This window comes from Schistocerca gregaria, chromosome 9 (assembly GCF_023897955.1).
Source record: "Schistocerca gregaria isolate iqSchGreg1 chromosome 9, iqSchGreg1.2, whole genome shotgun sequence".
In the NCBI taxonomy this organism is placed as follows: Eukaryota; Metazoa; Arthropoda; class Insecta; order Orthoptera; family Acrididae; genus Schistocerca; species Schistocerca gregaria.
Window position 1 is genome coordinate 132739092 of NC_064928.1, and position 15966 is coordinate 132755057.

Genomic DNA, 15966 nt, shown 5'->3' on the forward strand with positions numbered 1-15966 from the left:
TGCTTTCAGCTGGTGTAGGGTGGTGTTCTGGTGAAGCATATGAAGTCTTTCACATTACTAAAAGTTAAAAGAGAAATGAAGAAAAGTTACTAGTTAGTTGACATTGTGATTTTCATGCCAAGGGAGTATTGTTTTGTGAAAGAGTGCTGCCACAGTTAAAGCTGATTTATCAGTCACCAAAGAACTTCATTGGTGGCATTGTATTTCTGATGCATTGACTCTGGTCTTTGGCACAGCTAAATATGTATTGTTTTGTCTCCTCGTATAAGGAATGTTTGAGGCTGTCAGGAAAAGTGTTAGATTTTTTGGCATTTGAAAAATGATGCATCATTGACTGTGGTCAAATATTGGTGGGCTGTATGTCTTTTTGTTGAGCAGAACATAATGCTTTCAGCATGGAACAGGAAGTAACCATCAAATGCATTTTAAAAAGAAATGTGGTCTTGTTGGAATAGATGCTAGTTATAAGCAGTAGTAGTTAAATCCAAGCTAAGTGGACTGTTGGTGCAGTAGTACTCCTATCGTGCATATTGATAAAGATACACGCGGATCTGTGAGAGAAGTTTGTTGAGTGGCTTCCTTCAGTGTGGAATACATTCATTTGTGTTGGGCACTGATCCCATTGTAACTATCCAGTGGCATGTCCATGAGGCTGTCTGGGATTACGAACTACAGCCTATCACAACAACCATTTTATGCTCGCTATTGTGGAAACAAAGATAATTTAGTTTCTCATAAAAGATATGCCATATACATTTCTAAAACAACAAAAATTTGGTGTGGTGGTGGTGGTGGTGGTGGTGATAATAAAAGTACATTAAAATTTAAAAGCCTTCATAAAAATATATATAAAAATGGTAATTAGTGTCAGCAGTGACACAGATATAATTGTTGTAATAAGTCTTGTCACCACATTTAAATACTGGTGACACGGTAGAATTTTATACATCCACAAAAATTAATAGTTGCACTCTCAAGTCAGTTATTGCTGTTTACTCCCAAAGGCACTGCCAGACGTCTGACAATGAATATTTGAAGAGTCAGTCAGTAAACAGTATGTTTTATGTTATAACTGACTACTCCAGTCTTGCGGATCATAATTCTTCTTGCATATTCTCTCACTTCCACATTGACATGTTTCTCACAAAAGCTGGAATGCTGTTTTGTTGTTGGATTCATTATGAACTCCAAACAAATGCTAAAATGTAGTAACAATTTCTGTTGCAGAAAAAGAAAACACAAAAGGTGTCATTACAGTAACAAATGCACTTTCATTTTAGAGCCACCTGATATACATAAATGTCTTCCAGTTAAGTTGTCATTGCCATCTTGAACATAATGAACATAGTGGTGTCATTATAAATTCCTTTAACTAAAATACCACCAACATTTCCAACTCCAGTTTAAATTGCAAAAATTGCAGCTCAGTCAAGTCACAGCACCACAGCATAAACTCACTTGGCCATTGGCCGTACACGCGCACCTGTCCGTGGGAGTGTCAGATCGTATTCCACTTCAGCTCACTGCACGAGGCAACTTGTCTCTAGTCGATATCCCCTTGAAAAAATAATATTTGTACTCTTTAATGTCACAAATCTCAGAACGGGACCAGCAAGTTCGGTCTCGTTTGTGAAAAAATGGCGCTGAGAGGTATTTGCATCCAAATAACATTTATCTTTTATAGAATTCCTAGAGTGAGTAGATTGTTGTGATGACTTACTAAACTACTCTGCAACTAGATGCTGGAAGCGTCGAGAGAACTGCACAAGTTCTTCCACGACTGCAAGGATGTGCTGAGCCGCATTCTGGAGAAGCAAAACTCGATGTCTGAGGAGCTGGGTCGTGATGCCGGTCAGGTTTCTGCCCTGCAGCGCAAGCACCACACGTTCTTACAGGACCTGCAGACACTCGGTGGCCAGGTAAGAGGGCCGCAGGGGCTCGAGAGTTGTTCTCAATTCTTTGACTCGCAAAGTAATGGTAATGACTCCTGTGACATCACTTCATGTGCTTTTTGACTTGCATTTTTATAACGCTGTTTATTGTCATGTTTGTGTTGGTTTTATGAAAAACGTTTGTCTTGCGATAACCATTCAGATTTACTACTGATAAGTACATACAGGGTGTTGAAAAGTCTTTCCTTGATTACATAAATTGTTAAATCAGGCTAGAAAAAAGATGCAAATATGAAACTGGTCTCTAATTGTTTACTAACTATAAAAGGTTTTTTTTTTTTCCCCCCCCCCACACATCAGTAAATTTCCGCATGAGCACCCTTGGTAGCACATAGCACATCTAGGCAGCAATATTCAATTTCTGTCCACACATTAGCCAACATCACTGGAGGGATCGATTCAATGACTGTGGTTATCCATTGCCACAGGGTTTCAAGATCTGGTACACGTGTTCGGTAGACCTCGTCCTTGACATAACCCCATAAAAAAAAAGTCTAATGGGGTTATGTCCAGATACACTGCAGATGTGATGGTAGCCTCAGCGAAGATGAATGACCCAATAATTCGATCATGCAATAGCGTGCACCAAACATTCATCTTTGGACTGCCTCTGGTGCACTCCATGACCTCGCCAGGGGGTTGTGAACCCCAAATGCCGACATTATGGAGATTCACTACTCCACTGACAAAAAGGGTCGCTTCGTTTGAAAAGGCAATTCGTCTGAGAGAACCATCATCGTCCTCAATACGTAATAGCCTCTAGACCGCAAAGTCATATCGACGTGTACTGTCATTGGGCAACAAGGCCTGAATGATTTGCACTTCGTATGCACGAAATAACAAACATTTGTGTAAAATGACATGGAGGGAGTTTTATGGCATCTGTAATTCATGTGAGGCCCTGCTCACCGATTTCTTTGGACTTCACAGAAAAGTCTGCTGAGGTTCTTGGTCAACCAGACCTTTGAAGGTCAGCAACCGATCCTGTGTTTTTGAACATCTCATACCAGGCTTTAATGCTCTTGACATCAGGTGGATTCCTTCCAAATGTTGTCTGGAAGTGTGTCTCACTGTGGTTGGTGATAATGTCTCATGGTACCACAGGACACACTGTGCCTCTCTCCTGATTGGTTAACATGGCTTCTTGGGCACTGCACCCCATCCACTACTTACGTACTGCAAACCTAAAAAAGAAAAAAAAACTTTTGATAGTTGTAAACAATCAGACAAGTTTCATACTTGTATCTTACTTCTAACCTGAGTTATCAATTTATGTAATCAGAGAGAGACCTTTCGGACACCCTGTATGTTCACTTGAACTGTATAGCTAATGTGTATTTTCCACTCCTAGATAAGATAGGTTTATAGTAAATAATTTTTTCAATTCGAACTGTGTGTCACGATTACCATTAGAACTGTAGAACTTGGTTTTACTTACTCAGTTTCTTATTTATATTGACAACAATAGTTGTAACTTGAACTATTCTTTCCCGATGTTGTTAATGCTCCTATGCAAAACTGTCTGTAGTATATGTGTCAAAATATCAGAAATGATATTACGATACAATCACCATTTTGTTTACATTGTTGCAGCTTCACATCAACACTTGCCAAAACCGACTGCCATTATTGTAATTCTTTATTTCCCATAAATAGCAAGTCAAATGCTAATTATATATATAGGAAAGCGCCAGTAGACAGGCACAATAAAATAACACACACACACACACACACACACACACACACACACACACACACACACACACACATATATATCCATCCATACATATACAGACACAAGCAAATACACAGCACTGTGTATGTGCCGATGGATGTGTGTGTGTGTGTGTGTGTGTGTGTGTGTGTTGTTTTATTGTGCCTGTTCGCAACCGACGGTCGCTTCTTCAGGAAAGAGGGATGGAGAGGGAAAGACGAAAGGATGTGGGTTTTAAGGGAGAGGGTAAGGAGTCATTCCAATCCCGGGAGCGGAAAGACTTCCCTTAGGGGGAAAAAAGGACAGGTGTACACTCGCGCGCTGTCCTTTTTTCCCCCTAAGGGAAGTCTTTCCGCTCCCGGAATTGGAATGACTCCTTACCCTCTACCTTAAAACCCACATCCTTTCATCTCTCCTTTTCCTTCCCTCTTCCCTGACGAAGCAGACGCCGTTTGCGAAAGCTCAAATTCTGTGTGTGTGTGTGTGTGTGTGTGTGTGTGTGTGTGTGTGTGTGTGTGTGTTTTATTCATTGTGCCTATCTACCGGCACTTTCCCGCTTGGTAAGTCTTGGAATCTTCGTTTTTATATAGGGAAAGCGCTGTCAGACAGGCACAATGAACAAAACACACACACAGAATTACTAGCTTTCGCAACTGATGGTTGCTTCTTCAGGAAAGAGGGAAAGACGAAAGGATGTGGGTTTTAAGGGAGTAGGTAAGGAGTCATTCCAATCCCGGGAGCGGAAAGACTTCCCTTAGGGGGGAAAAAAGGACAGGTGTACACTCGCGCGTGCACACACACATATCCATCCGCACATACACAGACACAGGCAGACATATTTAAAGGCAAAAAGTAAGGGCAGAGATGTCAGTCGAGGCGGAAGTACAGAGGCAAAGAAGTTGTTGAAAGACAGGTGAGGTATGAGCGGCGGCAACTTGAAATTAGCGGAGGTTGAGGCCTGGCGGATATCGAGAAGAGAGGATATACTGAAGGGCGAGTTCCCATCTCCGGAGTTCAGGTAGGTTGGTGTTGGTGGGAAGTATCCAGATAACTCGGACGGTGTAACACTGTGCCAAGATGTGCTGGCCGTGCACCAAGGCATGTTTAGCCACAGGGTGATCCTCATTACCAACAAACACTGCCTGTGTCCATTCATGCGAATGGACAGCTTGTTGCTGGTCATTCCCACATAGAAAGCGTCACAGTGCAGGCAGGTCAGTTGGTAAATCACGTGGGTGCTTTCACACGTGTCTCTCCCTTTGATCGTGTACACCTTCCGGGTTACAGGACTGGAGTGGTGGTGGTGGGAGCGTGCATAGGACAGGTTTTACACCGGGGGCAGTTGCAAGGGTAGGAGCAAGAGGGTAGGGAAGGTGGTTTGGGGATTTCATAGGGATGAACCAAGAGGTTATGAAGGTTAGGTGGACGGCTGAAAGACACTCTTGGTGGAGTGGGAGGATTTCATGAAGGATGGATCTCATTTCGGGGCAGGATTTTAGGAAGTCGTATCCCTGCTGGAGAGCCACATTCAGAGTCTGATCCAGTCCCGGGAAGTATCCTGTCACAAGTGGGGCACTTTTGGGGTTCTTCTGTGAGAGGTTCTGGGTTTGACGGGATGAGGAAGTGGCTCTGGTTATCTGCTTCTGTACCAGGTCGGGAGGGTAGTTGCGGGATGTGAAAGCTGTTTTCAGGTTGTTGGTGTAATGCTCGAGGGATTCAGGAGTGGAGCAGATTCGTTTGCCACGAAGACCTAGGCTGTAGGGAAGGGACCGTTTGATGTGGAATGGGTGGCAGCTGTCATAATGGAGGTACTGTTGCTTGTTGGTGGGTTTGATGTGGACGGATGTGTGAAGCTGGCCATTGGACAGATCGAGGTCAATGTCAAGGAAAGTGGCATGGGATTTGGAGTAGGACCAGGTGAATCTGATGGAACCAAAGGAGTTGAGGTTGGAGAGGAAATTCTTTCGATAACGGAGCAAAGAAATACAAAAAACAAGCATCTGACGACTGGTACTTTAAAATCAATAATGTACGTAGTTTACAAAATAAATAATAACCGAGATTGCAATAAATAACCAATATTAGAATTTTTTCACTCACCAATTTACAGCGATAATGGCGCAATTCCATCCAGCTCGCCATCGTCACTGTTGTCCGATTCATCGCTAAAACCGTCTTCATCGTCCTCATCGGCAAGACAAATCATTAATTGTTCATGGCCACTGATAATGCCTTCTATTGTCTGTGCTGCTCGTATAAGCTTCTCGACGTGTTCTACTTTTTTTCTCCGTGAGGCTGCATCCACAGTCACAAGAGCTTCACCCAACAGCTTTTCCACCTCTGTTATTGTAAAGGACTTGTTGTTGTTCCTTACATACATTTTTACGTCACTCCATACTAACTCAATAGGGTTGAAATGGCAGTGATATGGTGGCAGCCTTATTACAGTATGACCCTGCTCCTTGGCAATTTCGTCTACTACGTATGTAGGTGTCGTAGGCTTATTTTCTTTAACAAAAGAATATAACAGAACCTTTGTCATACCCATATCCGCTGCAATATTTCGAGCCTGTAACCACTGCACCATAATTTCTTTCCGATCATTTGTAGTTGGGGCTTTGTTCTGTATCACCGAATGATATGGAGCATTGTCCATTACAATTGTTGTAGGGACAGGAAATTGTTTTAAAAGGTTCCTGAACCACTCAACAAATCGTGCGTGATCCATATCTTCATAGTAATCACCAGTCTTTTTTGATCTAAAAACTAAAAGTGCGTCAGGGACAAAACCACTGGAGGAGCCTGCATGGACCACAATTAATCTAGCTCCTCTTCCCGTCGGCTGATGGCCGCTACTGCTGGGTGTGTTATCCGTCCAACGTTTACTGACAGCTTCCCCGGCATTAACCCACGTTTCGTCTAGCCAAATTATGGAATGAATGTCTCTGCCCACAATTTTGTGCAAGAAAATGCTACGAGCGGTAACAATATGTGCCCTCTCTAACAGTACTTTGCGTCCGTCTAGCGTTTTGTAACGGAAACCCATATTTTTTAGCACAATTTTTAGTGATGTTTTACCACCCCTGATGAGTTCACTTTCTTTTAAAGAGATTAATAACTTAGCTACAGTCGGATACTCTTTTCTGCTGTAGTAAGCATAAACATGCCTACGAACTGCATCAGTCTGGAAAGAATCTAAATCTGTGATAGGACTACGCCGCTTTTTCTTCTTTCCCGGGGTTGATAAAAATGTATTATTTGATCCAGACAGCTCGGAATCATTACGGCTCACTTCAGTATCTTCCAAGTTTTGTAGTAATACTCCCTTACTTACTACCGTTCTTGCACTAATACCAAGAGTTTTCGACGTACGTTCCACCACTTTGTCGGCAGGAATTGATGGCTGTCCATGAATGCTTACGTAGTTTTTCTCCTGCTCGTAAAACTCAAGAGTTATGCGTAGCAACTCCAGTGCCTGGCTGTTTAGCGGCACCCCTCGACGCAAAGGATTGTCACTAGGTGAACGAAGTCTTTTCGGTGGCATTTTCCAAGTACGTAAACTCACAACGTAACAAAAGTCACAACGATATAGCACACAGTACAACGAAAACACGCGGTAAACAACACACAACTCACGTTGTATACACATTCACTAAACAAAGCCGGCAACGCGGGAACTTTGACGTCACAGCACGTGAGTAACAGCAGTGCTCACTGCGCTGTGATTGGCTGGCGCCCCACGCTGAACGCCTAGCGCCTATCGTTATTCACTTGTTACTCTGTTACGCTGCCAACTTCATACGCAAACGTCAAGTGCAATGTTTCAGCGGCCCGGGTATATAGTAGGTAACTATGTTGAGTGTCTTGATTTACAAAGGTTTCAATTCCAGTTTCAGTTCTAAAGTTAAATTAGTTAATCTGTAAAACTGGCTTCAAAATCATTGCAGTGTTTTCAAGAAACTACAGTCTGGTAATTCTTCATATGTTGCACAAAAATTGTGTTACATGATTTAATTTCTGTCTAACGTGAGTTTGAAATGATTGATTTGACTGAACAGAAATATGTATGAGCATACATGAATTTTCAAATTGAGTTTTGTAATCTTCAATATGAAATCATGTCATAAACTTTGTGATTGGCTGGTCATTAAATTATGTCCAATGGTGTTACATAAGAATTTGTAAATGTCGAAGAAATGAACATTACCATTAATATACTGCAAGTTATAATGCGTTGGATAGTGCGCATTTCCTACAGGAAAGTGGCATTGTAAACGTCTTTCAGTGAACATTGTATGAAATCGAAGGTTGTTACCTTAAGTAATATAAGATCATTTTTAAGTGTTGTGTTATCACACCTCTTGCATAATTGATTGTTGATGGTGTTAGGACAGCAACCAGCCACAAATTTACTTTGAGTTCCTTTATTCAAAGGAAACCGTTACCTGTTTTAAATCGTTGCAATTCACCATCAGACGGTTTACACGCTTTCTGTCACATGCAACGAAAATCTGTAACGCAACCATCTGTGTGTGGCGTGTTTGTAATTGTTTTATTTATATTTTACGACATATTTCTATAAAAACACACCAAATGTCAGAAAGAAAGCGTGTAAACCGTTTGATGATGAATCTCAACGATTCGAAACCGGTAACGGTTTCCTTTGAATAAAGGAACTCAAAGTAAATTTGTGGCTGTTGCTGTCCTAACACCATCAACATTTGTCTTCAAAAACAGCCACGATCTCCAACATGTCATCATATGACAAAATTGCATAATTGATTGTACTCAATCCATTTCAGATTGTTTAATGTTTCTGCTGTATACAGACACTGTGATGATCATTAACTGCAACAGGTAGTAATAATGGACATATCCATGTATTACATGCAATACTTAACAGCTGTTCACAATTGCGCTTAGACATATTCAGATATTAATCCCTGCACGAATTTTCAGTTAACGTGATAATGCTTTCGACTGCATACAGGTGGAGGCCATTCGGGCATCTTCAGCCAAGTTGCAGACGGCATATGCCGGGGAGCGTGCCCGCGAGATAACAGGTCGCGAGGCAGAGGTGGTGGGGGCTTGGAACGCGCTGCAGGCCCACTGCGAGGACCGGCGCCAGAAGCTGGGCGACACGGGCGACCTGTTCCGCTTCTTTTGCATGGTGCGCACGCTCATCCTCTGGATGGACGACGTCGTGCGCCAGATGAACACATCTGAGAAGCCAAGGCAAGTTGTTTTCTGATACACTGCTTGTTTGTTGACCTCCTGTTTCTAAAAATATTGTTGGCTGTTGACAGTTCTTCTTCTTCTTCTTCTTCTTCTTCTTCTTCCAATATTGTTCCTCTCTGGAATATGTTATTTCCACTACACTTTTCCTTTTTCTTGCATGGTGCCTTCACTTTTGTGCAGTATTCTCACATTTGTTTCCTATGGTGCTCCATAGCTTTGGTCTAAATTTTTGCCAGTTTCTACTTTTGGCTTATCTGGGAGGCCCAGGTGCTCTTTGTGTTTATTCTTGAGCAGAATATGTTGATGGATATTCTCCACTGTTATCCCCACTTATTGCAAGTCTTTCTCTACTTTGATGAACCACACCTTTATGGGTTTCTTGTTGCGAAAATAACAGCAGATCAGATTTTTCAACAGTGAAAGACTCATATGGGCAGTATGCCTAAAGAAAAATATTCTCTTCCTTGATCGTGCCTAGAATTTTCGCCAAGATTTGCTTTTCTCTTACTACTAATTTGTCGACCATACTTTCTCTTCCCGTAGCGAGGCAGTCTTCGACGTATAAGGCCTCCCATCTTATTGTGCAATAATCTCATATCTTTGCACTAATTGAGACTGACTTTTCTTGTATACCCTTACGGTAGCTAATGTGCTGTTTACGTTTTTCTGATCGGTGATTCGAAGATTTCTTTCTCAGGAGAGCTTGGCTTTCTCCATTCTCCTAGAAATAAACTTCTTCGTCCATCCATTTCTCCTTCTTCTACCTCTAGTACTGTAAGTGGTGACCTGATTTTTTTTGAATAAACTCAATTTGCTTGTGGGGGATATGGTGTCTTGTCTTTGGTGCTTATGGCTTCACTTCATTGATTTGTCATGCCACTATGTCTAGCAAATCGGAAAAAAATTTCCAGATCTTCTGCAATGGCCTGGGAGTCAACTGTGAAATTCTTGTTTTAAGATGTAAATCCGACTCCATTTTCAGCACCTTGTCACTCATTCATTTTCGCCCCATTGGTTAACTTTCTGAAGTACACAGTTGAAATGCAAAGGTAAAAGTCCGTCTTCTTGCTTGCCTTGAACCTGATTTCAAAAGCATATGAAATTTCTCCCATAAACGGGAAGAGTCTGGTATATAATGGCTCTTGTTTTCTTATTTAAGCCAAATTCTTTGAGGATTTCGAGAAGAGTTACTCGACCAATTGAATCTTAGATCTTGGTAAGATCTACAAAGTTCACTACGAATTTTTATTCCTACATTTTAGGTAAGAGAGAACACATTTAAGATTTATGATATGTTATGTGCCTGAATTCAACTGTTGACTTTAAATTTAGCTTTGTAATGTTGAACAGTTTTGATCTTAGGTAATTTTGGAGTATCTACATAAATTCATTAGCTGCTTGGTCATCACAGCTCTAGGAAGGCAGATTTTGCCAGACTGGTCACATACACAAAGGCATCACATCTGAGTGTGTATTTTGTATTTATAATTAAAACTGTGTGAGTAACAGAAGTACAAAGTTAATTGCCGTGCTTTGTGCACAACGTGTACAACAGACCAGTATGACAATACTTACCATCATAGAATTTTAATGACCAAACAGCCAGCAAATGTAAGTATACGTTTGTAAATGGCTCAATGGTACAAAAATAAGCTAAAAATAAATACTCGAGGCCACAGTCGTCCAAAGTTTTTTTTTTTTTTTTTTATTTATTTATTTATTTTTTTTTTTTTTAATTAAAACATTTTTGTTGTTCGAGTGTAATTATGTTTATTGTATCCACTACTGCATTTTCAGCTTTGGAACCATTGTAAAGTGCAGCACATCGTCCTTTTCACCCCCCCCCCCCCCCCCCCCCCCCCCCCCCCCAAAATGCACATGCGGCTTATATTCAAGAGCAGTGCTTAATGAAGTTCTGAAACATTCCATTAGAAGCTTCCATAAGTAGTTTTGTTGTCACAGGAGCCATTCTGTTAGTGCTTAGTGGATTGAACATTAGTTATTTTATCATGGGGGGGATTCTAATTTAATATTGCTCATTTAGCATTTTTCAAATATTAATGGCAATAAAAATAAATCGCTTTACATACACACCATCAAAAGGGGCTTATTTAAAAATCTTGCAGAAGAAAATAAGCATGGTAAGTATTGTTTTACATTTCAACAGCTCCAGCTTCGTTTGGAGGTGGTCGGAACACATCACTGGACGTATAGCTGCCAATGTTTGTGACGTAACAATAATAAGCGTTTCCTTGCCTTAATTTAATTTTATATTGATGAGTACAAATAAGTTCCACATTTGAACATGAGTGTCCTTGTAGATGAGCTTTTACAAAATGTTGTTACTTTTGTGAGATATTGCTACCATGGAAGGTGATTAATATAAGTCGTACACTGTATGCTGCAATGAGTGGAACTTTTCTGCTGCCCAAAAGACATCGCTCCCCCCATTCTCCCCTAACTTCATTTGTGTTTCTTCCATTGACCCGTGGGCCAATGAGAGCAGTGATGTCAAAAACGTTTGCAGGTGGTAATTCAGATTTAAACTTTTGTTTTAGTCTAATTTAGTACTTTCGTTATGTGCTGGGTTTTAGTTTACCATGAGGAAGCGTGTTCACTATACTGGGAAATTGAAAAGAGAAATGATTTCTCTCACAGAGAAACAATCAAATTGTGGCACAGACCAGCGGTACAGGTTCGACAAGGGTAATGCGAGATGAAGGAGATGGCAAAAGAAACAAATTTTAGCTTGTTCCTATAACAGGAAAAACGTTTTCTGTGACAGAAAGTAGCCATTATTGTACATTAGAAGTTGTGCCAAATGTTTTTGTTAGGAAGCAGCAACAAAAGCACTTGTCCGTAAGTGCAGATATTATCCAAATAAAAGCACATTAACTTGATCAGCAGCAGATCATCACGAATTTCAAAGGAAGCCACAATTGGGGTTGTCCTTTTCATGCAATGTGGGCGTTTTTTCTTCATGAGCGCACTTCAGTTGCACAGGAACTGCCAGAAAACAAGGAAAAATTCGTTGAATTTTCGCATTTCATGATCAGACGGTGGATTGAAAATAGTTACTTTCTTGGTCATATAGGTATTGTGGTTGGTTTTTTTTTTTTTTTTTTTTTTTTTTTTTTTTTTTTTTTTTTTTTTTTTTTTTATATGCCTGCAAATGCTGAAAGTGGCAGGGGTAAAATACAGGGAGTGAAAGGCTATTTACAATTTGCACAGAAGCCAGATGGCAGTTATGAGTCGAGGGACATGAAGGGAAAGCAGTGGTTGGGAAGGGAGTGAGACAGGGTTGTAGCCTCAGTTTGCAGTAGGTATACATGGAGAAGAAATAAAAACTTTGAGGTTTTGCCGATGACATTGTAATTCTGTCAGAGACAGCTTAGGACTTGGAAGAGCAGTTTAATGGAATGGACAGTGTCTTGAAAGGAGGACATAAGGTGAACATTAACAAAAGCAAAACGAGGATAATTGAATGTAGTCGAATTAAGTCGGGTGATGCAGAGGGAATTACATTAGAAAATGAGACAAAGTAGTAAAGGATTTTGCTATTTGGGGAGCAAAATAACTGATGCTGGTCGAAGTAGAGAGGATATAAAATGTAGACTGGCAATGGCAAGGAAAGTGTTTCTGAAGAAGAGAAATTTGTTAACATCGAGCATAGATTTAAGTGTCAGGAAGTCTTTTCTGTGAGTATTTGTATGGAGTGTAGCCATGTATGGAAGTGAAACATGGATGATAAATATTTTGGACAAGAAGAGAATAGAAGCTTTCGAAATGTGATGCTACAGAAGAATGCTGACGATTAGACGGGTAGATCACATAACCTAATGAAAAGGTACTCGATTTAATTGGGAGGGATGAGGAGTTTGTGGCACAACTTGACTAGAAGAAGGGATAGGTTGGTACAACATGTTCCGAGACATTGAGTAATCAGCAATTTAGTATTGGAGGGCAGCGTGGATGGTAAAAATCGTAGAGGGAGACCAAGAGATGAATACAGTAAGCAGATTCAGAAGCATGTAGGCTGCAGTAGGTACTGGGAGACGATGAAGCTTGCACAGGATAGAGTAGCATGGAGAGCTGCATCAAACCAGTCTCAGGACTGACGACTACTACTACTACTACTACTACTACTACTTGGTAGAAGCAAATGGGGAACATAGATGGCAAGACACTGTCTGTGGGTGGTGAAAAGCACTGCACACCTGTCACTTTTGCTTGTATAGCCAATGACCATAAAACAGCTAATGTTCATTATTTTTAAACACAAGATGTTACCTAAGTTTGGAGTACTTCCAAAAAATGTTGTTGTTTATGCTAATGAAAGTTGATGGTTCACAATGGATGTGAAATTTGTGAAGATTAGTCTTGTACAGCAAGTTTGTCCTGCTGGCTTGCGGTTTGAGAAAATGCATGTGTTAGATTTGTATGCAGATCACACTACTCCGTCTGTAAAGAGAAAATTAGTAGAGGGTAGAACAGCCTTGGCAGTCATTCCAGGAGGGCTGATGTCTATTCTACAGCCATTAGGTGTTTGTTTAAATGGATTATTTAAGGACAAACTTAAAAATGTGCACACACAATGGCCAATGAAAGAAGATGGGCAATTAACACCTGTGGGACATGTTAAACGTATAAGCTTATCTTGAGTGTGTAGTGGATTGACCAATCTCGGAAATGTAGCCCAAGTAAAACTATCCATCATGCTCTTAGAAAATGCTGTATTTCTAATGTGCTCGATTGCACAGAGGACAATGCTCTGTATGGAGAGAGTAGCAATTGTGTTACAATGACTCGTGATCATCTGAGTATTGATTTAAAACAATAAATGTATGTTTATATAATAATTCAGTAAAAAAATTCTGTTTTGTACTTTTTCTTTTCATTTCTAAGTCACTTTTTTTGTAGATATGTGAGGGTATCTTGTCAGTTGATGAGCCTATGTCACTACGAGTGAGTAGTAGTGTGCGTTTCTTATGTGCCTATTTATGTGATAGTTATTTACATCTTTCTGTCCTGCTGTGGCACATCATTGGGGGTTTCGCCATAGCAGAGGTCTATTTGGTCTACCGTAAGCCTTTGCAAGCCTGTTCGCACCTTCGTCCTAAGCAGATGTGTCCTTTGTTGAACAACATTGATAGACGTAGGAAACGTTACAGCAGAAAGATTTTCTGCAGCGATGACAAAACTTACAGTTTGCACTTTGTAGGGATCACTTGTGCTGTAAATGATTGTGTGTGGAAGAATTATGTTGTTGTTGTTGTTGTTGTTGTCTTCAGTCCTGAGACTGGTTTGATGCAGTTCTCCGTACTACCCTATCCTGTGCAAGCTTCTTCATCTCCCAGTATTACTGCAACCTACGTCCTTCTGAATTTACTTAGTGTATTCGTCTCTTGGTCTCCCTCTACGATTTTTACCCTCCACGCTGCCCTCCAATGCTAAATTTGTGATCCCTTGATGCCTCAGAACGTGTCCTACCAACCGGTCGCTTCTTCTTGTCAAGTTGTGCCACAAACTCCTCTTCTCCCCAATTCTATTCAATACCTCCTCATTAGTTACATGATCTACCCATCTAATCTTTAGCATTCTTCTGTAGCACCATATTTCAAAAGATTCTATTCTCTTCTCATCCAAGCTACTTATGGTACACGTTTCACTTCCATACATGGCTACACTCCATACAAATACTTTCAGATTGCTTAGAATATTAAAAAAAATAATCTAATAAGGTACCCTGTCTAACCTGTGCCAGAGATGATACAAATCATTATCTTGGATATGTAGACCTTTCTTGGATGAAAACACTTACAAATACTTTGAAAATGAAAAGACCCGTATACAACTCAGATGTGAGTTGAGGTACAGTCTGTAAGAATATTTAGATAGATATTGCGAATTATCTCTGCTGTTACCAGTGTTTGCAATGTAACAGTAATTTTAAGTGTCCAATAGGCTAAATTTAATTCCATGCAAATCACCACAAATAAGTCTACTCCCCACAAATCTCTTAAGAGGTAGGTCTGCTTTGTATTTTGTGCATCTTTGATGGGCTGTATTTGTTTTGGTTTGTAACTACAACTTAAAAAGAGGGTAAATCATTATTGTTCCACTCCCGCATCTCATTGCATTAGAGGTCAGCTTAACTCGAGCAAATATGGTATGACACTGTCATTAAATTGACTGTTCGGAAATGAGATGAATAAATTACTGTTGCTGGAGGAAGTGTATTGTTGGTTACTACTTCTTTCCTTTTCCCAATGTTCCTAATTGACTTGTTTGTGTATTGTTAGGTGGTAGTCTTTCTCTATTGGTATTGTGACATTATAGGGATGTGAGTGGTGTGGAGCTCCTAATGAACAACCACCAGAGCCTCAAAGCAGAAATAGATGCGAGGGAAGACAACTTTACCTCGTGCATATCTCTTGGCAAAGAGCTGTTGGCACGTAACCACTATGCGAGTGCAGAAATCAAAGAAAAGCTGTTGTCGCTGACCAATCAGCACAAGTCTCTGCTCCACAGATGGGAGGAACGGTGGCTTAACTTGCAGCTCAGTAAGTAAAACACCCATTTTTTGTTCTTGCCTATGTAAAGAGGTTTACTGATAACTTTGGGTAGTCTGTTGATAAAGATAAGGGAAGTACTTCTTATGTCAAAGATTAACAGTCAAAATGAAGTTAAATGTTAACAGTGTGTATGAAGTTGTTTTTTATATATTTAAACATATTTTAAAACTGTGTTTCAGTCTTGGAAGTGTACCAGTTTGCCAGAGATGCGGCCGTGGCGGAAGCTTGGCTGATCGCACAGGAACCATACCTCATGAGTCAGGAATTGGGGGTATGTATTTTGCAAGAAAATATTTTTTGGGTCATAGAATAATTGCAGGTCTAAGGTCAAGAATCCCAGCAACGGGTCTGATTAGCCCCTCTAGGGCCAGGGTGCAGAACTTCAGCTATTTTGAGAGCCATAGAAACGTTGAAATAGTTGACCTGTAGATGGTAATTATACATAGGACAGAAGCAATATTGTGGGGTGTAGGGAATAGGAAACAGT

At 40.5% G+C, this 15966-nt stretch overlaps 1 protein-coding gene across 12 annotated transcripts in view; it reads left to right on the top strand.

The window, feature by feature from the left end:
- LOC126291677 (spectrin beta chain) overlaps window positions 1-15966 on the top strand; it is a 462415-nt gene that overhangs the window by 379090 nt on the left and 67359 nt on the right. For all 12 annotated transcript variants that reach the window (XM_049985267.1, XM_049985262.1, XM_049985266.1 and 9 more), the window contains 4 exons: window positions 1740-1919; window positions 8657-8901; window positions 15244-15467; window positions 15659-15750. In XM_049985267.1, the coding sequence (XP_049841224.1) occupies window positions 1740-1919; window positions 8657-8901; window positions 15244-15467; window positions 15659-15750 (741 nt within the window). The remainder of the gene's footprint in view (window positions 1-1739; window positions 1920-8656; window positions 8902-15243; window positions 15468-15658; window positions 15751-15966) is intronic.